This window comes from Elephantulus edwardii, unplaced genomic scaffold, assembly GCF_000299155.1.
Source record: "Elephantulus edwardii isolate Elephantulus edwardi_28Jun2011 unplaced genomic scaffold, EleEdw1.0 scaffold00058, whole genome shotgun sequence".
In the NCBI taxonomy this organism is placed as follows: Eukaryota; Metazoa; Chordata; class Mammalia; order Macroscelidea; family Macroscelididae; genus Elephantulus; species Elephantulus edwardii.
The window spans coordinates 10388136-10415583 of NW_006399808.1; the positions used below are offsets into that span (position 1 = coordinate 10388136).

The following is a 27448-nucleotide window of genomic DNA, read 5'->3' on the forward strand; positions in this document are numbered from 1 at the left end:
AGGATAGAGCAGGGTTTAGGGCTGTTGTACATAGGGTCGCTATGAGTCGCAAACGACTCAACGGCACATAACAACAACAACAACTATGGATGTGACCTGGGCATTCCAAAGGTTTTTCTTCTTTACTGGTCCAAATGAGATCATCTCCCCAAATTTAAATGTATGCTTGCTTTTTAAAAAATTCCATATTTGGATTATTGGTTACTGGATTATTGCCTCCAATTTCCTTTGGGTGCCTATTATTCTTGCCTCTTCAGCATTATTCATACTACTTGGAGTGGTCTCATGTATTAACTTTCCTATTTCTCTCTTTTTCAAGCAGCCTGCGATTCACTGGTTGATACTGTTTTCAATACTGTATGGACCTTGGGCTGCCGCCCCTTTATGAATAGCCAGCGGGCAGCCTGCATCTGTGCAGAGGAAGAAAAAGAAGAGCTGTGAGGGAGAGGCGATTCCTTCCTAGTTTGGGACGGACAGACCACGGCCGGTGGCAGATGTGTCCTCTTCTTTCTTCCACCTACTGAATACTGAATATCACAATGCAGAAGGAAGGAAATATTATTCTGTGTTAAAACCGAGTCATGTCCTTCAAGGAGAATTGGAAGAAAGGCATGGAGGGATTTGAAAGCTACTTTTTATTTACCACTAGTCTCCCCAGTGAAGAGACACTTGACTGGAAAACCAGTTCTTAGCTTAAAGGCTAAAACACAAGCAGTCCCTGAGATTCTTGGACTTGACCATCATATTCATGAGTGAAATTTTGGGGAAACCAGCCACTGGGAGGCAATGGCTTTCCTCTGGTCCACTGTCAGTTGCTTGTAAACATATCACGTTTAATAAAGTGTACTTTTTAGAAAATTTGAAAAGTGATGAATTTAATTACCAGCATTATGTTTCCATTTAAGTTCGATGGAAATAGAAAGAACTTTTGTCAATTTCACCAGTAATATAATTATTCCCGCTAATACTTAGGAGATAAAAAAACAGGTGGGCAGAGTCAGGGGTCTCGCCCATTAAGACCAATGGAGGTGAAGGTCAGGTGGAATTGGGCCCCAGAAGATTCATTTCTTCCTTCAGCCACATACTTCACTAAGTAGCTAAGTTCATGTTAAGCTATGAGAAGCACTTTATAAGTGCTGTCAGCAGAGATAAACAGGGACTCAACCCAACCTCAGTGCTATCGGATGCATCCCAAGCTTGTACATCTCTACAGATGCGGACGGCCTCATCTGCTGCCCACAGAGCAGGGGGTGCTGCCCCTTAGTTAGTAGCAGGATGTCTTCATTTCAACATCACCAGAGCTCTTACAGAAGGAATCGGCCAAACCAATTGCCTTCGAGTTGATTTTGATGCCTAACAGCCCTCCTTCTGAGGCTGTAAATCTTTGTAGGAGGAAACTGCCTATTTTTCTACCACAGAACTGTTGGTGGACTTGACCCACCACCCTTTAGTTTTGCCGCCCAGCATGCAATGCACTATACCACCAGGACTCCTTACAGCTAAGAAAAGACCCTGCAATCAGAGGCAAGTCAACGACAAATGGCTATTTGTTTTTAAATGACAGTTCTGAGCCCTGGCTGCAGATTAGACTCATCTGAGAAGCTTGGAAAGACATGGTAATGAGGGGCAAGGTCCTGTGGTGATTAATTTTATAAAACATAATTCATGAGAATGATTGTATGAGACACAATGTGAATAAAGAATAGTGTGAAAAACAACGTATATGAGCTTTGTAATTAAACCTATTTACCAAAAAAATAACCCGAAAGTGACTGTACGGGGTGGATGCCTACTTTGTTTTACAAACAAAAATCTGAAATCCACTGCTGTGGCATTGATTCCAATGCATAGTAACTTTGTTAGATAGAACAGAACTTCCCTGAAGGGTTTTTAAGGCTGGACTTTTTCCTTCTTCCACTGGCGAGAGCTCTGGTGGCCTCGTCTGGAGCATGTTTTACTGCTAACCAAAAGGTCTCACATCTTCACATTTTCATTCAAGAATGATGGCTTTTCCTGTGCTTACATCTTCCTTTAGCTTTTAATAATAGTGGTCTTATGCAGTATTTTCCTTTTGTGACTTAATAAACTTAGTACAATTTCCTCTAGATATGTCCATGTTATGTAGTGTTTCTGGAATTCTTTGTGGGATCACACAGTCTCGTCTTTTTTCTGTGGAGCATCTCGTGGGCCTGAACCACCTACCTCTTGGCCAATGTTTAACCTTCGGCACCACAAACTACTCTTTGGTACCTACATACCGAAAAGTCCATGCCACTGAGTAAATTTCAACTCATAATGACTTTACATGGATTTGTGAGGCTGTCAGTCTTTATGAGAAGATTTCTCATCTTTCTCTTGAGGATCAATTGGTGTATTGGAACTGCTGCCCAACACGTAACACACTACATTACGAGAACTCCTTGTGGTGCCCATAGATTGAAATTTTATAAACATCCCCCAGTTGAGTCTAATGCATTGAGTGGACTAAGGACCACTAATCTAGAGCAGGGGTTAGCAAACTATACCCCGTGAGCTAAATCTAGCCTAATGGCTTTTTTAAAATAAAGTTTTATTGGAACACAGCCACTCTTGTTGATACTTATGTATTGATTGTGGCTGTTGGCATATTGCAATGGTAGAATTTATTTCCACCAATAGGCACCTTATGAGAAAGTTTAGATCATTTGCTCGATAATTCATTTCTCCTTTCACTTCCATTTGTTAATGTCACTGGTTCTTTAAGATTCTTGATTTAACCATTTTTTAAAGAGGAAAGAAGAAAAAACTATTTTCTGACCTTATGTAAAGCCATAAAATTAATTAGCATCTTAAAAATGGAAATTAACTGCAGACGAAAATTATCTCTGTAGTTTATTATATTTATTTCAAGGAAATTAAGCTTCTTCAAAATATAGAATGATATAACTTTATGCCTTTTTCTTGTCCTATAGCACCAAACTTTAATTTTGTTTACAGTTCATTCAATTAAATTGATATTAATAAATTTATTAGCAGTTGTTAAGTAAAAAACATTTCACTATGGTAATGAAAATATCAAGAGAAAATACTGGTCAAGAGAAAAACCAGTTTCTTAAAATACACATCGATAAATTTCCAATCCCTCCACAATTATTCTGTATTTGAATTAAAATTCTGGAAATGGCTATTACTTACTACTTAAAAAGTGATGAAATATTTTATTTATAACTAAAAGCTACACTATACTGAATTTTTAAAGAGTTATTTCTAAAATGAAATCTTGTACACAATTCGGAGTCTTGTATTCCTACTGCATCATCCATGATGGGTGTTTTACAGTAGGAAAAAAAGGGGAAGACCGGGTGAGCTTCTGTGTACATAGCTTAGCTTTCAGCATGAGAATGATAAAGTCCCATTCAAGCCTCACCATTCAGCAGTACTGGGACTGTTGTCAGCTGTACGGACTAGAGTCAGTTTGTCTAAATTCACAGCAGGAGGATTACAGAAAGTAGACATTTCTAGGACGTTGACTGATGTTCTTACAGATCAGGGGAGAGAGTCCGCAGAGAAGACCTGCCCTCGGGCCAGGATCAAGGTGTGTGTTCACGAGTCCTCCCAGTCAATGATGATGGGACCGCCTGTCAACACCTGGCTCTGCAGACCTGCTGTGCCCTCTCCTTCTGCCAGGCCCCGACGCATTCGGCGGTGGCAGCCCTGAGCACAGCGGGACTGCTCATCCAGAATTCCACAGACGAGAACCCGGCAGTGCAGAAATACTTCCTGGGAAGATGACAACGATAATTAATAAAAACAGGAACATCTTGCACTTGTCAAGGACTTTAAAAGCCATGCACTGTACTAAATGAGTCATATCTTTTAATCTTATCAACAATTCTTTGAAATTAATGGGGTTAGCCACGAAACATATTTTATAGGTGAGAAAATGAAGGCTTGGAAAAGTTAAAGGATTTTTGGAGAGTCAGTTACGAGTTGATTCTGATTCAATAGCACATAACAAAAGTAAAGCAATAACATTGGAATTCAGGTCATATGGGCTATTGTAATGTCTGTGTTCATTTGGAGACATCTTTGTGAGAACAATATTTAATACTGTTAAACATTTTCCTCTTCTGTAATAGCTTGCCTCTGGAAACCCTATGAACCTGGAGAAATGACGAAAGATACAGGTGTCCAGGTCATTCTTTCATAGGGTCGCTATGAGTCACCTACAACTCGATGGCACTTAACAACAACAACAACAGACATTTTCATTCTTTACATCAAGATCTGTGAAGAATATTGGCTCCCACACAATTCTCTTGTAAGATGACATGTTCTTTCTCTAACTATGTTTCTGTAAATAACTACCCAAAGCGTGCTGTTGAGTTGGGGAGGGATATGAGGCTGAGTTGCCACTTTTAGCAGCTGTTCTGGAATGGTAATGTAGATAGAAAGAACACAGATACAGGTAATCAGTATAGAAAAGGATATTGGCCTCAATTGGTCTTTTTTTCTAAATGCTTCAACAACTATACCAAAAACAACAAAACCTCCAAGTCTACCTCATAAGAAGAGCCTTTGAAGGGATAGCTTTTTGATATCTGTTTGCCCCTCTTCCTATTTTAAAGACTGCTAATAAATCAACACAAGGGAGTTCTGGTGGTCTAGTGGGTAAGGTGTTGCACTGTCAACCCAAAGACACATAGTTCAAATCCCCTCGCTGTTCCTCAAGAGAAAGACGGGCAATCTCTTCCCATGCAATTCAAAACTAAGTGCTTAAAACTAATGGCTCAATAGAGGTTCAGCTTCAAGTTGGTTCTGACCCAATGGGACATAACAATAATAAAGACAAATTTTGGGAAAAGCATTTACACTTCTTCTATATAAGTTATCTTATATAACCTTGCAAGTATCATAATTTATCATTTTTAGAAGCTTAATACACATTTAATACACAAGGGAGCTCTGGTGGCCTAGTGGCAAGAAGCTGCACTGCAATCCCGAAAGCACGCTAGATCCGAATCTTACCAGTTCCTCTGTGGGAAAAGGATGGGCAATCTCCTCCCATGTGATTAACTATCTCTGAAAACTCATGGGAGGGTCAGCTGAGGATCAGTTCTGACTGGATGGTACATAACAACAACAATACATATTAAATGGTGTCTTATCATGAACTGGCTTTTTAAGTACTATTGCCATTGAACATTTTCTATTCAATGAAAGAACATTTATCTTTTCCATTATTTTTTTCTGTCTGTATCCTTTGCTGTGTGTCTATACTGGCTTTTCAACCTACTCACCAGGATTTAACTTATGATCATTTAATAATACTCTTGAACACTCTTGGCTATTTCATTGAGGGCAGATGATTAAGATATTACTGAAGTTGATAAGCTTCTTGATGAACAGTTTTTCAGTCTTTTTCACAGAAGCAATTCTGGTTTCAGCCTTGAGGTCTTAGAATGTCAACTCACTGAGGCATCAAGAAGGAAAGTTCAGGTCTGAGGGCTACAGGTCAAAGGGTTCTGCTCACCTTGTGGTCCTTGCCCACGAACTTGAAGACAGGAACCTGGAAGTGTTTCGCTAGGTGATCCCGAGACGTGTACTGCTTTACTGAGTCATCGGAAACGCAGCTGAAAGTAGCACAGGTAGTGTGTCAGACTAGATGCTTTAAACAGATGTTTAAACTATCACAATCCAACATGCTTGGCCAAGGAGAGGCACACTGGGTGGAGGAGGCTGGCTGCACGGAAACTTCTGAGAATGAAGGAAAAATGCAACCCTGCCCTACAAGGGCACCTTCATCAGACACAGCCCTACTCATTAACGATGGCTTTTCTATCAATTATGCTCCAGACCCAAACACCAGGCAGAAGGACTTTCTGTTAAGTCAGCTTTTTAAGTTTGTTACTAAGAAAACTGTATTCTTTTTTTGTAATATATTGCAAGAATTCTCCCTTTATGTGCTTCATTGTTGGCTTGAGAAGGCTTTAGATAAATTCAATGCACTCTTACTGGACCCTAATATACACCATCTTTGGAGAGAGGAATCATCTGATTACAGGAGGAGATTGCTTATCTTTCTCCCATGGAGCCACTGGTGGATTAGAACTTCCTGTCTTTGGGTTTTCAGCTCAAGTTCTTACCTACTAGGTGGAACTCTGGTAGTTTAGTAAGTAAGGAGTTGAGCTGTCAACCCAAAGATAGTCAGTTCAAGTCCACCAGCTGCTCCATGGGATAAAGATGGGCAATCCTCCCATGAGATTTACAGCTCTGAAAATCCACTGGAGGGTCAACTATTAGTTGGTCCCGATTTGATGGCACAAAACAACAATACACTGCAATCACTGAGTGGAATACATAGGTGAGAAAATCATAATTGGAGCACCAAAGAATGCATAAATTTCTACAATTCTTACAGAATAGCAAGTTCTACTGGGGAAAGGCAGTTCACCTCCAAATGACTTTAATTCATCTTTCCCAAAATTTACACAAAATTGTAGTTTGATAGGATTTTTTAGGTCTGCTGCTTCAAGTGAAACTTCTAGGTTCACCTCAGGATTAGTTGAAGGAAAGAAGTTTTGTTGGGTCTTCATTCTGATGCCAAGATTTTAAATATTTATAAACGTTTTGTTCCAAAAGACTGAGGAAAACAATTGTATTACCTTTTCCATCCTGAAGTTTGAAGGAACCTTTCCCCCCTTGGTATGGCTTCCTTTATGTGAAGATCTGATAGGTCCTTTTTTTCAGGCCAAGGAAAAAAGTAGGAGCAGAGAGAAAAGCCTATGAAATAATACTGGTTCCCTATGTTCATAAACTGCTTTCTATTTCACTGCTGTTTTGGTGCAGGTAGGAAATGCAATATATTATCTAAAAATAATGAATCTCCCTTGATTCTTTATTATTATTATTGTTATAAATCACAATATATCATTCTAGACACTAAGGTGTGCCTGATTCAGGCCATGCTCTTTGCAATTACTTGTTATGCATCAGAGAGCTGGATAATGACGAAGGATGACAGCAGAAGAATTGATGTCTTTGAGTTGTGGTGCTGGAGAAGAGTCTTGAATGTACCACGGACCACCAAGAGAACAAACAGGTCTGTCTTAGAGAGGGTGAAACAAAACTGCTTGTTTAAAGGTAAGGGATTTGAAGCTCTATCTCACATACTTTGGACACACGGTCAAGAGGGATCAGTCTTTGGAGAAGGACATCATGCTTGGAAGGGTGAAGGGACAGCACAGGAGAGGAAGACCCCTTATTAGATGGATTGACACAGTAACTGGAGTAATATGGGTAGGTGTGTAGGAGATAGTGAGACTGGCTCAGGAGAGGGCAGAATTCAGAGCTACTGTACATAGGGTCACTATGACTTACAGGTGACTCGATGGAACGTAACAACAACAACTACATAAACCACAATATTACTATAGTATTAGTAAACTACAGTATATATTTAGTTCCTCCTTAGTTCAGTAAAACTGAAGAGGAACTAAATATATAACATGGTTTCTATTAGTTCTTGCTTTTATTCCCTCACTTTAATTTTCCTGAGGTGGATTCAATTTGTAGTATCTGATTCTATTCTACAGTAAACATCTATTGCACACCTAATCTACTCAAGACACTCTTACGAGTGTGCAGAGGATATAAAAATGAATAATATGTTCTATGATGGTAAGAAATTTATACTCTGATATATACAACAATAACGATAACAATTTATAGTAAAATGACATTTTTAATCTAAGTGCCACAGTATTACCAATTTATCTTTAAAAAACTCTTGTTCTGTTTTTAAAGAGAAGAATGGGGAAGAAGCAGTTAGTATGGGGTCATCAATAGAGGACAAAATCTAGGAAAATTCTTTGGCTCTTGCTTTTACGTTTGTTGTAATCAAACAATGTTATTTTGGTCAAATGTTAAGTTTATGTACTAAAAGAAAGTAACAGTGGTGCTGGATATGCCAGAGAACTGATAGCCAAAAGTTTTTCAATATTTAATTGTAGAATTCAATGTTTCTTTTCCCAGAAATTAACTATCAGTTCTGACTTGATAGCATACAACAACAACTATGTTTTCTGGAGCTCTGGTAGCCCAGGGGTTAGGATGTTGTGCTGCAAATCCAAAGGTAGGTGTTTTGAATCTCCCAGAAGTTCTGAGAAAGATGGACAATCTCCTTCTGTGTGATTTACAGCCTCTGAAAATCTGCTGGAGAGTTATCTGTTAGTTTTGACTAGAAGGCAATGAGTTTGAGTTTGTTTTTTAAAAATTATATTTTTCTTCATGTGAGATGGGACTTTTGGAAGAAGGGAAGCCAATATGGGCAGGACTGAGAATTTTGTTGGACAGTTGGGTAGACAGTCAATACTGGCAGGACTGAGAACTCTTTTGGCAGGAATAAGAACATGGGACACACTTATGAGCCACAAGGCTCGACGTTAAGGTGCCTGCATGCACATTTAGGGAGCTGTCTTGACCATACTTGGTTATTAATCTTGATTATAAATTTTTGACTTCTCAAATAAAAAAAATTATATTCTTCTTAGGCTAGAATGCAACTATTTTGCATTCCTAGAGCATTTACCAACATATATCTAGTTACCCTAAAACTAAAGGGAAGTTAATGTTGTTGTTCTTATGTGCTGTTGAGTTGCCTGTGACTAATAGCAACCCTATGTACAACTGCTCTAAAGTCTGCCCTGTCCTGAGCCAGTTTCACTGACTCCAACACACCTACCCTCATTGCCCCAGTCACTATATCAATTAATCTCATACAGGGTCTTCTCCTTGGCTGTCCCTCCACCCTTCCGAGTATGATGTTCTTGTACAAGGACTGGTGCCTCCTGGCCATGTGCCCAAAGAATGTGAGACGGAGCCTCAAAATTCTTGCCTCCAAAGAGCAACTCTTAAGTGTCCCTAAAAGTGATGGTGAAACTTTGTCTCACATACTTTGGGCATTTTATCGGAAGGAAACAGACATGCTGGGAAAAGTGAGAGCCAGTGAAAGAGAGGAAAACCCTTCTAGAGACACATGGCTATAATGAGCGCCAACTATGGACTAGAGTGTGGCGGGAATAAAGAAGGTGGCACAGGACAGGGCAAGGCTTCAATCTCATGTGGGGCCACTGAGAGTCTAAGAGGACTCGACTGCACCAAACAACAACAAAAATAGAATTGTAGCAAGAAAACACTCCCCTCAGAATTCAGAATGGGAAAGGTAGTATAAATGTAATCCTTGGCCTTTAGGGAGAAAAATACATGAATAATTTTAAAAAGGGAATAACCAATTCATAAATAAAAAAAATACTAAATAGTATTTCTTTTAGGTCTCTGAACAAACTCCTAAATCGCTAATATTATAAATATTCAGTCATCTGTTTGGCATCACTAAGTTGTACATGAATAAACTGTTGGGTTGGTGTATGTTTTGCTGCATGTGGTCTCAAAAGCAACAACAAAAGAAATACAGTTCAGCAACAATTTAACAATAAATATAAAGCAAACAATAAATGCTGGAGAGGGGGTGGAGACTTTAGAACTCTTGTTGGTGGGTTGTAAAATGGTACAACCACTCTGGAAGGCAGTTTGGCATTTCCTCCAAAAGCTGGACATTTAAAAAAAAAAAAGCTAGACCTAGAAATCCCATGTGACCCATTTATACCACTGCTGGGAATAGCCCTAAACTCCGCTCTGTCCTGTGCCAATCGCACTCTCTCTAACACTCCCATCCCAATTATCCCAGTCACTGAATCAATCCACCTCATAGAGGGCCTTCCTCTCCTGCGCTGTCCCTCCACCCTCCCAAGCATGATATCCCTTTCCAGGGACCGGTCCCTCCTCACAACATGTCCAAAGTATGTTAGACGGAGCCTCAGAATCCTTGCCTCCAAGGAGCCACCCGGTTTAACCCTTTCCAGGACAAATCTGTTTGTTTTCCTAGCAGTCCGTGGTATTCTCAATACTCTTCTCCAGCACCACAGCTCAAAGGCATCAATTCTCCTTCTATTCTCCCTGGTCATTGTACATAGGGTTTTCAGAGGCCTGCTACCTCAAGCAAAATAGAACTGAAACACAAACAGAGATTTGTACACCAATGTTTGTAGGAGCATTATTCACAATAGCAAGGAGAACAGCAGAGGTCAGTGGTCAGAGAAGTGTGTGTGTAGCAATGTTGTTGTTGTTGTTGTTATGTGCCGTCGAGTCGTTTGCGACTCATAGCGACCCTATGTACAACAGCCCTAAACCCTGCTCTATCCTGTGCCAATCTCATTGCCTCTGACACACCCATCCCGATTACCCCAGTCACTGAATCAATCCATCTCATAGAGGGTCTTCCCCTCCTCCACTGTCCCTCCACTCTGCCCAGCATGATGTCCCTCTCCAAAGACCTGTCTCTCCTTACAACATGTCCAAAGTATGTCAAGCGAAGCCCCAGAATCCTTGCCTCCAAGGAGCAGCCTGGTTTAACCCTCTCTTGGATGAATCTGTTTGTTTTCTTGGCAGTCCATGGTACACTCAGTACTCTTCTCCAGCACCACAGCTCAAAGGCGTCAATTCTCCTTCTATCCTCCCTAGTCATTGTCCAACTCTCTGATGCATAACAAGTGATTGCAAAAACCATGGCCTGTATCAGGCGCACCTTAGTCTCCAGAGAGACACCGTTGCTCTTGAGTACTTTAGAGAGGTCCCTAACCGCAGACTTTCCCATCGCAATACGTTTTTTGATTTCCTGGCTACTGGTGCCAAGAGTGTTGACCATGGAGCCGAGCAAACTGAAGCTGTGAACAATAGGAAAGATTAGATGACAGCTTGAAGAGAAGGGTTGATAGCAGGCATAGATCAGTATGAAAACAAATAAGCATATTTTTTAAAACCAGGTGTAGATCAATATTAATTATATAAAGTACAATGTCTAGGAATTATTATATAAAACACAATGTATGTGAATGATTGTAAGCAAACCAATAAAAAAATTAAGGGGAAACATGTTAGATTAGTATGACAATAATTAAGAAAATTCTGTCTTCCCAAGTGTTCACGATTTTATAAAACAAAAAGCAACAGAAAACACTTTAAAAAAACTTGCCTATGGTGCCTCATCACTGAGCCACCACGGAAGACTCAGAGGCTTCCTAGATCCCCTTGCTTCCTGATGCTCTGTCCCTTACCCACCTTCTTCTGAATCCTTTTGTAGGTCTGCTACTCAGAAGCTCCACTGTTTCAACCCCTTTGCTGATTCAAGTAAGGGTGATGGCCTGCTTCCTGCTGGGCCTGAGAATTATACCCATAAAAGAATTCAACAGGGAAATGACAGGAAGATCCTTACAACTGTCCGAGTGATAGCTGATGATTACAATAAAAATAAACTTAGTGGAGGTGTTTAAGAAGGAATTTACCTGCAATGGTACTGAATTAAATATCCAGAATTTGGAGAAATGATTCAGCTACAGGGTGAACAGCATGAGAATATATGCCAGTTCTTTGTAGAGGCTGGACTGGCCGAGGGTGCTTCAGGGGTTGTAAGCTTAAGTAAAGCTCACTGAAGCTTAATGAGGATATCCTTGCAAAAAGTAGAAAATTTCCCTTCTCCCAAGTTTAAAACCTCACAGTTTGTATAAAGTAAACATTTGGGGTCTGCTTTTAACTGGTGTAACTTCTTCATGCAACAAACAGAAGTCATGCAAAAAATAAAATAGAACAGACAAACAAAAAAGCAAACTGCCTAGTGATGCTTCAAAGGAAAAATCGGAGTGCCTCGTAAGAATCACATTTACATGAAAACAGCCACATAGGACACAATAGGCTGGTATGAACTGCCTGGTAGGGATCACGCTGCCTGCCCTTGGCTAATTCGAATCCACTAGCACTCTGAGGAAGAAAACTAAGCAACATTCTCTTGTGTGATTTATTGCCTCCGAAACCCAGCTAGGGGGTAAGCTAGGAGTTGGTTCATCTTGTGTTGGGCAATGTTGGGGAGGAAGGGAGGGCCTCTGGACAGGACAGATCGCCTAAGCTCCGGATAAGTGCAAGCTTCCCAACGACCTTTAATATGAGGTAGAGAAAGCTCCCCTATGTTTGGCTGTACTGGCTTGAGAAAGCACTCCACCTGGGAAGATGACTGCCACATCTGTTGAGCTGGGAATAGTCTGCACGAGGCTGAGGTTCTCCTATCCAGTCCACATGTTCCACGTCTGTAAGCCCACCCTTTCCTGTCTTCCTGTTTACTTGCTCGTATATAAGTGCGTGGCAGCAGCCCCCAATTAAATTGAGCTGGATCAACTCTCTGAATGGCTCCCGGGGTGGTGTGTCTCCATGGTGCTTACCCCCATCAGGGTGTTGTTGTTCATTGCTGGTGAAGGACACTGACAAACTTGGTGACAGGGAGTGTTGAATTATGACAGTTGAGGTCGGATGACAGAACATTGACAGATGCAATCTGTCTTAGTCACTGAGGTAGCCTGACCCCTTTCTTTGGTATTTTAATGCTTTCCATAAAAGTTCCTCATGGATAATAATAATAATTTATTTAGTAACTACATAAAGACACTTGCTATATGGAGTCCTTGTGTTAAGCACTCAACTGTTAGCTGAAAGGTTGGCAGTTTGAACCCACCTGAAGTGCTGTGCAAGCCAAGCCTGTGGCAATCTGCTTCCAGAAGTCCAGAGCCTTGGAAACCATGGACTTCTGTACACTTGAGGTCTCTAGGAGTTGAACTCAACTTCACAGTAACTAACAACTATTGTTTGGAAACAAGGGAGGAGAGTTTCTAGTTTAGATAAGAAGTAGCTAGAGAAGGCTGATGGTGCAGTGGTTATTGCATTGAGATGTTAATTCAAAGGTTGGTGGTTTGAACCCTCTTGTAGGTCTAGGTCTATGGAGAACAATGAGGCCGTTGGCTATCTTTTGCAGCCTGGTGCAGCTCCAACGGGGTGGTTTATTCTGTCTATAGGGTTGCTATGAGTCAAGATTGATCCAGTGATGAAAGGACCTGAAGGACCAGGAATAAAACAGGAAAAGGAGGTTGGAAAAGACTTCAGGACTGGAAACAGTACATGAGATCAGGAATGTGCAGGGAACAATGGTGGGTTTGGGAATGACCAGTGGTCTCCTTTGCAGGAGGCTGATAGGAGCAGGGAGTGGAGGGAGGAGGCCCTGTGGACCAAGCTGCAAGTCTCAGTTTTACTTCTTTACTGGACAGTGTGATAGATGGGTTTGTCCACCTATTTTACTAACCAGACCTGCATAGCTGTGGTTTGAGTTCTTGCCTATTTTTTTTTTAACAGTTTTAATGTCTTTTGCAATGTATTTTTAGTTTTGCTGCATTGTGTCAAGGGCTGGAGAATGAAATAGCATAGCTTCTTTAAACTGTCTAAAATGAAGGCAAAGAGTCTTTTAGGTGAGAATCTGATTAACAAACACAAAAATAAACTCCATCAGCTTTATCAAGGCTGCAAGTTCCTTCTTTTCCTAGAAATTTATGATTATACATTTATCATTGCAGAAAGCAAGTAGTAGGGGAAGCAGAGACTTTTTAGGATAACAGAAATGTTCGTTGTTTTGACTGTAGTGAAAGGTTTATGGGTGGATATGTCTATATGTCAAAACTTAACAAACTGTAGAGTCCATATATATATTTTAATATACATATAATACTTCAATAAAGCTGTAAAAAATAAAAATGTAAAACTAATCTTTAAATCTTTAGCATTGAATGTGTGACTTAAAATCACTGAAAAAGGAAATTAAAAAAAAATGATGTGTCTGGTACTCATTTTCGAGCTTTCTGGAGATCACGTTAAGGTGGCGAGAAGCCCACACGGCCTGGCAAGACCCTCTGAGGCCCTGCAAGGCCATCCACGCAGTTCAGCATGACAGATTTTCCATATTATGGACTGAGCTGACGAGGCTACCGAAGCTGAGGCTGGACGTACTCTTGCTGGCAAAGGGTTCCATTTACCAATAAGAGGAAATACAGAGCTGTGGAAAAGTTTTAGGCAGGAACTAGGATGTGTCAAAAGTCTATTTTCCTCTTTAAGGAATTTCCAGGGGTTTCTGTGGAGAAGAGATTTGAGGGCTAGTATTTAGGAGCCTGAAGGAACCCTGGTGGCACAGTGGGGACGTACTCAGCTCTTGCTCAAGGTCAGTGGTTCGAACTCTTCAGTCATGCTACAGGAGTTGGATGTGGCATCAGCTTCCATAAAGATCTGCAGCCTTGAAAATCCTGGAAATCCTATGGGGCAGTTCTGCTCCATCCTACAGGGTCAAGAGGAGTTGCCATGGATTTGACGGCAATGAGGTTTTGGTTTGAAAGCTGTTCAGACAAAAGATAATGAGGGCTGGGATTCAGGTAACAAGGAGGAAGTAGGAGGAATGAGCTTGGAGAACTGCAGCCATTTTTTCTCCCTTGTTTCTTTTTAAAGAGTCTAATGCAGAAGTGGCATCTACTTCCTAAACAACATGCCTCTGGAAACTATTAACTTTGAGAAATGACAATAGTTACAGAACAGGGTTCAGGTCTTCTGTTCGTAGGGTTGCTATGAGCCGTGCTTGACTCAGCGGCAATCAACAACAACAACAACAACAACAATGTACATCAAAGGTTAGAAATGTCTGAAAGAGGTTAATAGCAGCAATGAAGACTGCTGTGTGCAGAGGCCTGGAGGAGTGAAAGCAGAGTGGAAACATTAAATTGCTTCTTAGATCAACCAGCAAAGGGCAAGCATCCAAGGCAGGCCAGGGCTACTCTTACAAGACCACTTCCCCTTTTATTAAGGTAGTTCCTTGACCTATAGGAGACCCTGTGCCACCTGGTATTAGAACAAGAAAGAGATTGATGAGATACCACTCCAAGCTTTGGGTTTGAAGGTAATTTTCCTTGAACTTGACAAAGTGAATGTGAACGCTACTAGGTTTCCAACGATCCCTTAAAACACCTATGATTCCCATTCCAAGGACTGTTAGGAAATTTCATAGAAACCTTGGTATTAAGGGGGTCTCCTTTGCATAAGTCAAGCAAACATTTAAAATTATGCCCCTTGATCTTTCTTTTCCTACATTCTACCATGTATTTCTTCTGTCTCCTTCACAACCTAACTTCCCCAAAGAGGCATCTACATCTGCTGCTTCCAAGTCCTCACTGCCCATGTGCTTCTAGGCAAATAAGAGAGGAAGAAGCCCTATGGCCATGCTGCAAGCCAACTCAGTGTTAGAATTCACACGCGGGAGACTGTCTTAAACACAGCTATAATCCTGTTTCCACGGTGATGATCAGGTTCAAGTGGAACTTCCAGACTAAAATGAACCAGAAGGAAAGTCAGGTGACTGAGTTCTGGAAAGCTACAGGGGACTCATCTGCACTGACTGTGGTAAAGTGCAGGATAGAGAGGGTCACTTGGAGGGTGGAGGGATGACTGGACAGAAGCTAACATCTCTCTCTGAGCAGGTTAGTCAAGCCTATTGCTCCTGCTATTGACAGACACATCTCTGTTCTCTCTCTCTTGCCCCACCCTGTGTCCTGGTTCTTACTGACAAGGCATTGCTGACTGCACATGGCACTTCTATCCTGCCAGCATTTTAAATTCAGTAGCATTATTTGGCAATCAATCAAATGGACTGCCAAGAAAACAAACAGATTCATCCTGGAGAGGGTTAAACCAGGCTGCTCCTTGGAGGCAAGGATCCTGTGGCTTCGTCTGACATACTTTGGACATGTTGTAAGGAGGGACAGGTACTTGGAGAGGGACATCATGCTTGGGAGGGTGGCGGGACAGCGCAGGAGGGGAAGACCCTCTATGAGGTGGATTGATTCAGTGACTGGGATAATTTGGGATGGGTGTGTCAGAGGCAGTGCGACTGGCACAGGATAGAGCAGGGTTTAGGGCTGTTGTACATAGGGTCGCTATGAGTCGCAAAAACGACTCGATGGCACATAACAGCATTATTTCGAATTATCAAACTCAGTATTTTGACCTCATCTGCTTGTCTACTCCCCTCATCTTTCCATCTTGGTTAATGATATCTAGTCAGTTGATATGTAGGCATCATCATTTTTTTATAACCCCACCCCTCTCACCAGAATGTCAAGAGATGGTTTCTGGCCCCATACAGAGCTTGCAAGCACGCGGTGTAGACTGCCTGTGCTGGTGAGCTCTGCTGGGTGTGGATTCAGCGCAAGGGTCAGTAATTACCCGTCCCGGATCAGGTAGTACTTCAGGATCTCGTCGATCTTGGACGTGGGGGTGGCGAAGCAGCTCTCCACCAGGCTTTCCAGGCCATTCACGTGCACCAGGGGCTCAATGCCGAAGTACAGGGAGTCCCTGAGCTTGAGGCTCGGCAAAGCTTCCCGGTAGGGCTCTTCAAACTCATTGTCCTTGAAGATCTCGAGGGTGAAGGGGAAGATGCCATGGTTGCGGCTCAGGATTTCAAGCGGGGCGTTCCGGAGGTTGGGGACATAGCCCTCAGAAATGGTGTAGAGGCGTGGGAACTCGCAGGTTACAGGGATCAGCAGTTCGCTGGTTCGGATGATGATGTCCCCGCTGCTCCCGGGGGTCTGCTTGGGCAGGCCCGTCACAAGGTTGCTGGCCACGATCTTGTCGTTCACCACCTGCACCAGGCCGGGGCAAGAAAGGGAAGGAGTGTTATGCGTAGTTCCAAAGTGAGACGTCTCCAGGTGGTGGCGGAAAGGATGGATGTTTTAGCACACCCAGACATGCCTCAGAAGAAAGGCCTGGCAATTTCCTTCTGACAAACGCCAGGAGCACAGCTGTACTCTGACATATGTGGGGCTCCCACAGGTCAGGACTGACTTGATGGCAACTGGTTTTAACAAACCTTTCTTTATTGTTGTGTACCATCAACCTGGAATTCACCAGCTGCTCCTTGGAAGAAGGATGGGCAATCCTCTTGTGTAATTTACTGCCTCTGAACTGACCCATAGCTCTCCCTCCAGTGAATTTTCAGAGACTGCCCAGGTGGAGCAGCTGGTGGATTTGAACCATGTGCCTAATTAGAATCTGTCTAGGTGGGATTGCCCTCTCCCCCAGCATCTCCCTGTGTCTCACCCCACATGTAGTTATTGTGTCACTGAGTCCACTCGGAGGCACAGCGACACCACAGGCCACAGCACAGGGCCCAGAGCACTTCCCAGGGCGCTTCTCCGTGGGAGCAGATCTGAGGTCTTTGTCATGGAGCCACTGCTGGCTTTGCATTGCCTTTTGGTTAACAGCCGAGAACTTAATCTTTGTGCGAGCAAGGCTGTTAATCCTAATAAGCTCTGTCTCCCACTTAGTAGGACTCAGCATCATCAGCCAAGAAAACATAAGAGGAATTGCATTGGAAAAGTCTGCTGTTAGGGACCAGTCCAGAGTACCAAAGAGCAGTGATGTTAGTCTGGAGACTAAGGTGCGCCTGATCCAGGCCATAGTCTTCACAATCACTTGCTATGAATCAAAGCTGGACAATGATTAGGGATGATAGAAGGAGAATTGATGCCTTTGAGCTGTGCTGTTGGAGAAGAGTATTGAATATACTATGGACTGCCAGGAGAACAAACAGGTTCATCCTAGATAGGGTAAAACCAGGCTGCTCCTTGGAGGCAAGGATTCTGGGGTTTCGTCTAACATACTTTGGACATGTAGTAAGGAGGGACAGCTCCTTGGAGAGGGACATCATGCTTGGGAGGGTGGAAGGACAGCGCAAGAGAGAAAGACCCTGGATGAGATGGATTGACTCAGTGACTGGGGTAATGGAGGTGGGTGTGACAGAGACAATAAAGTTGGCACAGTATAGAGAAGGGTTCAGAGCTATTGTACACAGGGTTGATATGAGTCGCAAGCGACTTGAAGACACAGAACAACAACAGCACCACCAGTCAGTAAATATTTGTTTGATCAGATGGTTGCAATAGTCTTTGAACTGATTTCCTGCATCTGGCCTTTTTTTTCCTCTCTCCATCTTGCATATCCATGATTTCCTGCTGATCTCACTTCTATAGGACAGAGCCCAGTCTTCTCACCCTGGTACCAGGCGGATCTTTAGAAGCTGAGTCTATCCCTATGCACTTTTCCATTTTCACCTTCTCATATGAATTCCTTGTCAATCAGGCTACCTTGCCCATTTGCCTCTGAAGCCCCTGCACGGTGCAAATGGTTCACATGTTAAAGTTGACTGAAAGGTTGAGTCTAACCTGAAGTGCCTCAGAAGAAAGGCTTATCTATCTTCTACCAAAATGCCAGCCACTGAAGACTCTACAGAGTGTAATTCTACCCTGACATGCATGGGTTACCATGACTTGGCAACTGTTATTTTTTTTAATTAATTTTTTAATTTTTTTAATTGATATTTTATTGTAAGTTTAGAAAGAACTTGAATTTCCATTCATTCATTGTTGCACATTTTCCTCCCTGTCTCCCCTCCTCCACAGTTCATTTTTCTCTTGGGGAAAAATGTTATTTCATTGTTATACAGTCTCTGCCAGCCCCCAGGAATTGGCTTCAATCCTGAAGTAATCCCATCTCAGAGGTTCAGCTCACCTGTTTCCCAACTTGAAATGCCCTCTTTTCCTTTCTCTTTGTGTAAACCACATGCAAACTCAAATCCAATTCAAGTCCCATCTTATTTGACTATGCCAGTGTTTCTCCCTTTAGTTTTCCTATTTTAAATGTGTTGCCGTCTCATTGTTACTGTTCAAGTTTCCTACAAGGCTGTGGTTGTTGTTGAGTACCATTGAGTCAGAACTGACCCAGAGCTGACTCTCGAACAGGTTTTCAGAATCTATAGATTGTACAGGAGGAGACTGTCCGTCTTTTTCCTTCAGAGCAACTGGTGGATTCGAATTGTGTACCTCTGGGTTGGAAGCACAATTCTCTACCACTAAGCCATCAGAGCTCCCTTCCTACAAGGTAAGAGTCATATTTTATAGACCTCACAGACATGCTAATACAGGGCTGGAGGCTGATTTTTGTATGAAAGTATAAAACTCTTATCTCAAACTTGTTTACAACATGGATGCCTTCTTTATGTCATAAATGAACAGACACCTGCATTATTATATTATAAAAATGAAGCAAGACCATTTTTCAGAGGGGATGCAGCCAGCCTTCCGATAACACCAGCACTGATACATTTGGGTGGATGGCCTCACGCATTTGGGAGACCGGGCTGTTTGAGATAGGAACAGGAAGAAAATCCTCCATCATCCCCTCTCCTCACAGGGGCAAGACCACAGTAAACAAAACAAAAGGAAACACAAGCCTTTGTCATCACAGTTGGCTGACTCCATGTGTTCACTGCCACAGCCTTTTTACAGCTTGGACCTCACAGAAGTGGATCACCAGGGCTCTCTTCTGAGTCACCTTTAGGTGAGAATGAGCTGACCATTTTTCTGTCTGTAGCTGCATGCTTAAGCTTTGCACCACCCAGGACAGTGGTAGACCTGTTGTTGTTAGATCACTGCCAAATGAATGATCTAAGATATTCTTAGCTCTATGCTTCATGTGGGAATATTTCCTCTATGACCGAAGTCAGACCACATATTTGTAAACTATCCCACCCTCCCCACAACTGGCTTCTGGTCATTCCCCATGTGCCCTGCAGGGGGAACCTACATCTACCACCGTGCCGCATGTCTTGAGGGAGAAGAGGATGTTGACATGGGTGCCGTTGGACACTCCTCGGCAGGAACTGTTGGTCAGGAAGAGCTCCAGGCCACCCACCAAGTCCCGAGGGATGTTCACTTCTATGGTGTTCGACTTGCACAACACAGGGACTGTGGTGAAGAGGGAATCCTGTTAGAACTGGGAAAGTTGGCCGGGAGAAGTGCTTCATCCTCATGCCACTTCAGCGGTCTGCTCTATCCTCAAGGAAATCTGCAGGGCTCAAAACAAGTTAGTGAATCAAACCAAGACTTCTGACTCCCATGACTGTGGTCAAACAGTGCTCTTCAAACATGCTGTTTCCCAATTTGGGAAATAGTATTTTTAAGTTTCAATTCAGTAAAGCATTTCTTTCAAAGCTGTGGCTAGCATACCTCCATGAACTGAAGCACCTAAAGGATTAGGTGTCAGCACAAATGCAATTTATTGGCAATAGAGAAAATATTGTGTTGACAGGCTTAAGCTATATAACGGCACTGCTTTGACTCCACGTTGATTGCCCCATAAAACAGAGGTAATAAAAGCAATGTCCGTGCATAGGGAAGGTTTCCAAATTGTCCTTGCACTGCTCAGTTAAGCAATAACTTTGACTATAAATCCCACTTTAACCTAACATAAAAAAGATTGCTTTTCCTGAGTGTTCCGTGTTCATTTCTCCAGGCTCTACAAATATCCAAAATGGAACATTTAGGCAGATTGGTAGAATCCACTAGGTGGGGACAAGTCATAACAATGGTATAGTATAAGGAAATCAAAGCTAGGTGCTTATTAAATATTTGCCAGATAAATGAATTAATGTTCTGGATGGCAAGAATGAGATTTCCAGAAAATCATTCTCAGAGGAGGATCACTGAAGCCTATATTTTAAGTGCAGGGAGAAGAATTTGTTCCCTAGACTTTCTACTTAGTTTTCCAGCTCAACTATCTCTTTGGAAAGAGAGGACATTGATTATAGAATTGCATCAATGCCTTATTCTTCCAAATTGAGAACTGCACAATTCATATTAAAATGTTGAGGAAAAGAAAAGATAAAAAGCAAAGAGCAATTGGCTTTTTGAAGATCCTTTCTTCAAGATCTTCTCTTTGTAAAATGATTCCAGGGAAATAATTCTGCTCAAAGAGCTGGCATTTGAAAGGATGAGAAACTTGCTAGGCTGCAGAGTAGAGGGTGTGCCTCGACTTACCTTGGCAAGTGTGGTTGTCCTCAGACAGCACCAACCCCCGGGGACACTCACACTGGTAGCCCTTCTGGAGAACAAGGCAAGAATGGCTGCAGCCGCCATTGTTGTTGTGGCATCCCTCAATATCTGTGATGGAAACCAAAGAGTGAGTCTCAAAGCCTCCTCCTCAGGAACTTCTTCTGGTAGTCCTGTGCAGCACCAAGCACCAAGGGATTGTAGGTGGCTCACGCTGGGTGTGTGTCTGTCTGTCTGTCTGTCTATCTATCTATCTATCTATCTATCTATCTATCTACCTACCTACCTACCTACCTACCTACCTACCTATCTATTCAGTTGTTGTTACCCTAAGAACAACAGATCTGAACCTGGTCATCTCCTGTGCCATCCTCACCATCTCCAACTTGCCTGAGTCCATAGTTTTAGTCACTGTGTTAATCCATTTCATGGAAGGTCTTCCTCAAAGTTAGACCTTTGATTCAAGGTAATGAAACATCTATCAGTCTATGCCAGGAAATTTGAAGAACGGCTGTCTGGCCATGGGTTAGAAGAGGCCATATTTATTCCTTTTCCCAAGAAGAGTGATCCAACTGAATGTGGAAATTATTGAACAATATCATTGATATCATGCACAAGCAAAATACTGCTGAAGATCATTCAAAACCAGCAGGAACAGTACATAGATAGGGAATTTCCAGAAGTTCAAGTGGGATTTAGAAGAGGCCATGGCACCAGGGATATCACTGCTGATGTCAGATGAAAGTAAGGAATACCAGAAGAATGTCTATTTGTGTTTTATTGTCTATGTAAAGGCATTTGACTGTGTGGACCATGACCAGTTGTGGCTGACATTGAGAAAAATGGGAATCCCAGAGCACTTGATTATGTTCATGAGGAATTGGGAAGGGAACTCATCAGGGATATATGTATGTCTCTCCAAACCTGTTCAATCTATAATGTTGAGCAAATTATCTGAGAAGCTGGGCTCTATAAAGAGGAGTGTGGCATTAGGATTGGAGGGGGACTCATCAATAACCTGCATTATGCAGATGGCACAATCTTACTTGCTGAGATTGAGAAGGACTTGAAGCACTTGTTGCAGAAGATCAAGGAATGCAGTCTTCAGTATGGATTGCATTTCAATCTCAAGAAAACAAAGATTCTTACCACTGGACCAATAAATAGGCAGTGTTATGATGGATGGAGAGGAGATGGAAAGTCAACAGCTTCATCTTGCTTGGATCCACAATTAACACTCTTGGTACTAGCAGCCAGGAAATGAGGAGACACATTGCACTGTGAAAATCTGCAGTTAAGGACCTCTCCAAATTATTGAGGAGTAGTGATATCAGTTTGAGGACTGGGGTGCACCTGATTCAGGCCATAGTCTTTCCAATTACTAGTTATGCATCCGAGACCTGGACAATGAATAAGGATGACAGAAAAAGAACTGACGCCTTTGAACTGTGGTGTTGGAGAAGAGCACTGAACATTCCCATGGACGGCCAAAAGAACAAATAGATATGTCTTGGAGAGGGTGCAGTCGGAGTGCTCTTTGGAGGCAAGAATGATGAGGCTTTGCTTTACATACTTCGGATGTGTTGCTAGGAGGTGCTATTCCTTGGAGAGGGACATGATGTTGGGAAGGGTAGAGGGTCGGCAAAGAAGAGAAAGACTCAAATAGGTGGATTGACATGGTGACTGCTGCAAAGGGCAATGTCAGGAAGTGTGAGGACAGTGCAGGACAGGATTGGGTTCAGATCTTTTGTTCATAGTGTTGCTATGAGTTGTACTTGACTCCATGGCACAACAATGAAATGTGAGATATCATGATGGTGAATAAGGTATTTGTTAAGTCCAAGGATAGTCTTGTCGGGAACACTGTATGCAGAGAAGGTAAATCCATCTCCAGAGTGAGTATCTTTTCCAGTAAGAACAAAATTATGCCCTTTCCATAATGGAAGCACTATGATGTAATTGATCTGCAACCAGGTTGCTGGCTGATCACCTAAGGCATGGTTGCATACTGGAACTCAGCATTGGCTCTGCTTATGGAAGATTGGACACTCAGGAGTAGCGAAATGGGCCTTGGTGAGTGGAGGTTCATGTTAATGAGCCCATGCATGACCTCCATCTCTGCCACGATGACTACTTTGTTCATGACCCCCCCTGGGGATGTCAGGAGTGGTTGAACCGAAACCACTTTCAACTGCTTATGATAAGATCACCAGATTTTAGCATGGAGGTGATTACTTTATGCAAAGTATTATTCAGAAACTGATTGTATTACATCAGCGGAATGATGACATCACAACTGCCAACCGGAAGAATAGCAGGCAGCCAAGGTGACATATGATCTTAACTCTCACAGTGACATTCTTTTTACAAGACAGTTAAAAATGTTCTTTTAAAAACTTTTTGCATTTGCAAAAGATATACTTAGTCAAGTGGCAAATGGGAAAACACTCTATTAAAAATGGGAAAAAACCTACCACATAAATGATTTCAAACTAAGCAATGAGAATCTTGTGGGCTGTGAATATTATCTTTTAAGTCAGGCATCATTAAACTCTGGCCTGTTACCAGTTGTGTTTTTTCTAAAATAAAGTTTAATTGGAACACAGCCTCATTCATTTATGTATTTGCACTGCCAAGAGCAGTGTTGATTTGTTTTGACAAAGATCTTAGTGCCCAGAAATTTTTACTCTCTGACCTTCGTAGAAAAATCTGTTTATCCTTCTTCTAAACAAAGATATTCTGGAAAGAACTGTTTTAAAATCACCTAAAATGCTAAAAACTTGGTTTCCAGTTATTATTTAGTAATAGTAAAAAATATTTTTTTCTTTGGAACATCAATAAATTAATGGATTACCCAATTTTGTAGAATGTATACAGAAAAAAACCAAATAATCTTATAATAACATAATGAAAAATATTCACAAAACTTACAGGTACAACCTGTTTATAAATCGATATATTTAAAACCAGATAGTGTTCCCTTGCTCTGTTCTGATGACTGCCTCCTGGTCCAAGTATAGGTTTCACATAAGCATGATCAGTGTTCTGGGATTCCCATTCTTCTCAGAGTCAGCCACAGTTTCTTGTGGTCCACACAGTCAAATGCCTTTGCATAGTCAATGAGACAGAGATAGACATTCCTTTGGTATTCCCTGCTTTCAGCCAAGATCCATCTGACATTAGCCTGCACTTCTGATAGTTCTCTGTTGATGTGCTATTCCAGTTGTTTGTGGATAATCATCAGAAGAATCTTACTTACATGTGGTATTACTGATATTGTTTGATAATTTCCACACTCTGTTGGATCACCTTTCTTTGGGATGGGAACAAATATAGATCTCTTCCAGTCAGTTGGCCAGGTGGTTGTCTTCCAGATTTCTTGGCACAACTTGGTGAGCACATCTAGGGCAGCATCTGTTTGTTGAAATATTATCAATTGGTATACCATCAATTTCTGGTGCCTTGTTTTTTGTTAATTCTTTCAGAGCAGCTTGAACTTCCTCCTTCATCACCACAGGCTCTTGCTCATACGTTGTTTCATGAAATTCTTTAGTGTCTGCCAATTCCTTTTGGTACAATGACTCTGTATACTCTTTCCATCTTCCTTTAATACTTCCTGGATCATTCACTATTCTGCCCAAATCATCCTTAAGTATTGCAACTTGAGGCTTGAATTTGTTCTTCAGGTCCTTGAGCTTAAGAAATGCTGAGTGAGTTTTGTCCCTTTGATTTTCTGACCCCAGCTTTTACACATTTCATTATAATACTTTACTTTGTCTTGCCATGCTAAATTTTGGAATCTTCTGTTTAGCTCCTTACTATCTTGATTTCTTCCCTCTGTTTTGGCTTCTTGGTGCTCTAGTGAAATATTCAGAGTCTCTTCTGACATCCATTGTCCATCTTTTCTTCCTCTTCTGTCTTTGTAATGATCTTTTGCACTCTTCTTGGATGATACTACATGGTTTAAAATCGGGAAGGGTGTACGCCAAGCATGTGTCCTATCTCCATACCTTTTCAATATATATGCAGAACAGATTATCCAGTAGGCTGGGCTCTATGAGGAGAAATGTGGCATCAGGATTGGAGGAAAACTCATCAACAATCTGCATTATGTAGATGACACAACCCTACTTGCTGAAACTGAGGAGGACCTGAAGTGTTTGCTGCAGAGAGTCAAGGACTGCAGCTTTCAATATGGATTGAAGTTCAATATCAAGAAAACAAAGATTCTCATCACTGGGCCGAATGGCAGCATTGATTGACAGTGATTGATAGTGAAGAGATTGAGATTGTAAACAGCTTTAGTTTGCTTGGCTCCACAATCAACACTCTTGGCATTAGCAGCAAGGAAACGAAAGACGTATTATGTTGGGAAAGTCTGCTGTCAGGGTCCTCTCCAAAGTACTGAAGAGCAATGATGTCAGTCTGGAGACTAAGGTATGCCTGATACATGCTATGGTTTTTGCAATCACTTGCTAGGCATCAGAGAGCGAGACAATGACTAGGGATGATAGAAGAAGAATTGATACCTTTGAACTATAATGTTGGAGAAGAGTGTTGAATATACTGTGGACTGCTAAGAGAATGAACATGTTTATGCTGGAGAGGGTTAAACCAGGCTCTCCTTGGAGGCAAGGATTCTGAGGCTTCGTCTGACATACTTTGGACATGTTGCAAGGAAGGGACATCATGTTTGGGAGGGTGGAGGGACAACGCAGGAGAGGAAGACCCTTAATGACGTGGATTGATGCACTGGCTGGGGTAATGCAGACAGAATAAGACTGGCACAGGATAGAGCAGGGTTTAGGGCTGTTGTACATAGGGTTGCTATGAGTCACTGGTGACTCAATAGCACATAACAACAACAATATTTAAAAAGACAAATTATTCCTTTGAGTTTTTCTAAAAATATCATTAAAAACTATTTGTAGCAGTATAGAAGAAACCATGAAAATATGCTGTAGCACCACAACAAAATAAAGGTAAATAATCCAATTGAAAAATGGGCACAGGTTATAAACAGACACTTCACCAAAGAAGACATTCAGACGGCCAACAAGCACATGAAAAAATGTTCAAAATCCCTAGCTCTAAGAGAGATGCAAATCAAGACAACCATGAGATATCATCTCACCCCAATCAAAATAGCAAAGTTTAACAGAACAGCAAGAAACAAATGCTGGCGAGGTTGTGGAGAGACTGGAACCCTTATTCACTGTTTGTGGAAATGTAAAATGGTGCAACCACCATGGAAAGCAATGTGGCATTTTCTCAAAAAGTTGCAAATAGAGATACCATTTGACCAATTGCACTACTGGGAATATACCCCAAGAGACCCTAACTGCCACCCAATCAGATATATGCACACCCATGTTTATCGCGGCTTTGTTCACAATAGCAAGGACTTGGAAACAACCTAAGTGCCCATCAATAAAGGAGTGGATAGAGAAGCTCTGGTATATTCACACAATGGAATACTATGCTGCATTGAAAAACAAGGAACTCATGCAATATTATTCAAAATCGGTGACCCTGGAGGACATTATGCTGAGTGAAGTATCTCAGCACAAAAGGGCAAATACTGCATGGTGCCACTATTGTAAAACAGGACTGACCTCAGGGTTGGGAGGAGATTGAGAAAGATGGGTTCAATAATGTATACTGCATTGAAGCAGATGAGGGAGAAAACTGTTTAAGAGGTATATGTTATTAGCTATTTTTGTCATGACAGGAGTCCAGAGTGAAGTTTGTATAGTGGAGTGAACCTTTGGGGAGGGGTAGTTTACTAGGGGGGAGGGTTGGGAGGGGAGAAAAGTGCAACAGTGTAAATTTTCACAGAAAAAAAAAGAAAAAGAAGATATGCTGTAGGTTGTTAAAGTCAGGACTAATAGGGGTACCCCCCCCTCCTTGAGATTGACTTTTCTTAACAGAGTTAATTTCTGTGAGTCTCAACTTCCCTAATTATAAAATGAAGGAGTTAGAATCAGTTTTCATTCAAGATATTCTCAGGATATCTAAAAAAGCAAAGCACAAAATAAAAATGAAATTCTACATTAGCTTAAAAGATTTTAAGTCTCTAGGATACATCAAAATGTTTAAAATGGATATAGCTAAAAGTAGGATGGGGTAATTTTTCCTGTACTATGCTATATTTCCTTCCCTAAACACAATACTTTAATAATAAAACAAAACAATAAAATATACTTAAAAGTAAAAAAAGAATTGCTTATTTTTGAAGAAAATATAATAATAATTATGTTTGGACTATCAAGAAAATTCAAGGGTCACAGATAGGAATACTAATCTTAAAATGTAACTCATATACAGTTTTTAGCTTCTGTTAAAGTTTTTCATTTGTGATAATTAACTTTTAAAGTTATATGAGAGTGACTGCAATATTTCTAATAAAATACTCATGAATAGTTATAAATGTTTCACATGTAACATTCCATTAATATTCAAATATGCCAAGATTTTTACACAGAGTAATTAAGATTTAAGGGGAATTGAGGACATAATCCTTATTAAAAAATAGTTTAGAAAAATTTAGTCTTAACATAAAGGACAAGGTTTAATGTTTTGGTTAATGGCCCCTCAGTTAATAATGCAAACTT

At 41.4% G+C, this 27448-nt stretch overlaps 2 protein-coding genes across 2 annotated transcripts in view; one reads left to right on the forward strand and one right to left on the reverse strand.

The window, feature by feature from the left end:
* Positions 1–441, forward strand: part of PLA2G12B (phospholipase A2, group XIIB) — a 58900-nt gene extending 58459 nt beyond the window's left edge. Inside the window, exon 3 of the mRNA XM_006887569.1 lies at positions 320–441. Coding sequence (XP_006887631.1) covers positions 320–441 — 122 coding nt within the window. The remainder of the gene's footprint in view (positions 1–319) is intronic.
* A 3141-nt stretch (positions 442–3582) lies between these two features.
* OIT3 (oncoprotein induced transcript 3) overlaps positions 3583–27448 on the reverse strand; it is a 45119-nt gene continuing 21253 nt past the window's right edge. The window contains exons 5-9 of the mRNA XM_006887570.1: positions 20823–20945; positions 19591–19751; positions 16174–16589; positions 5513–5612; positions 3583–3759 (exon numbers count right to left, since the gene is read on the reverse strand). Of these exons, the coding sequence (XP_006887632.1) occupies positions 3583–3759; positions 5513–5612; positions 16174–16589; positions 19591–19751; positions 20823–20945 (977 nt within the window). The remainder of the gene's footprint in view (positions 3760–5512; positions 5613–16173; positions 16590–19590; positions 19752–20822; positions 20946–27448) is intronic.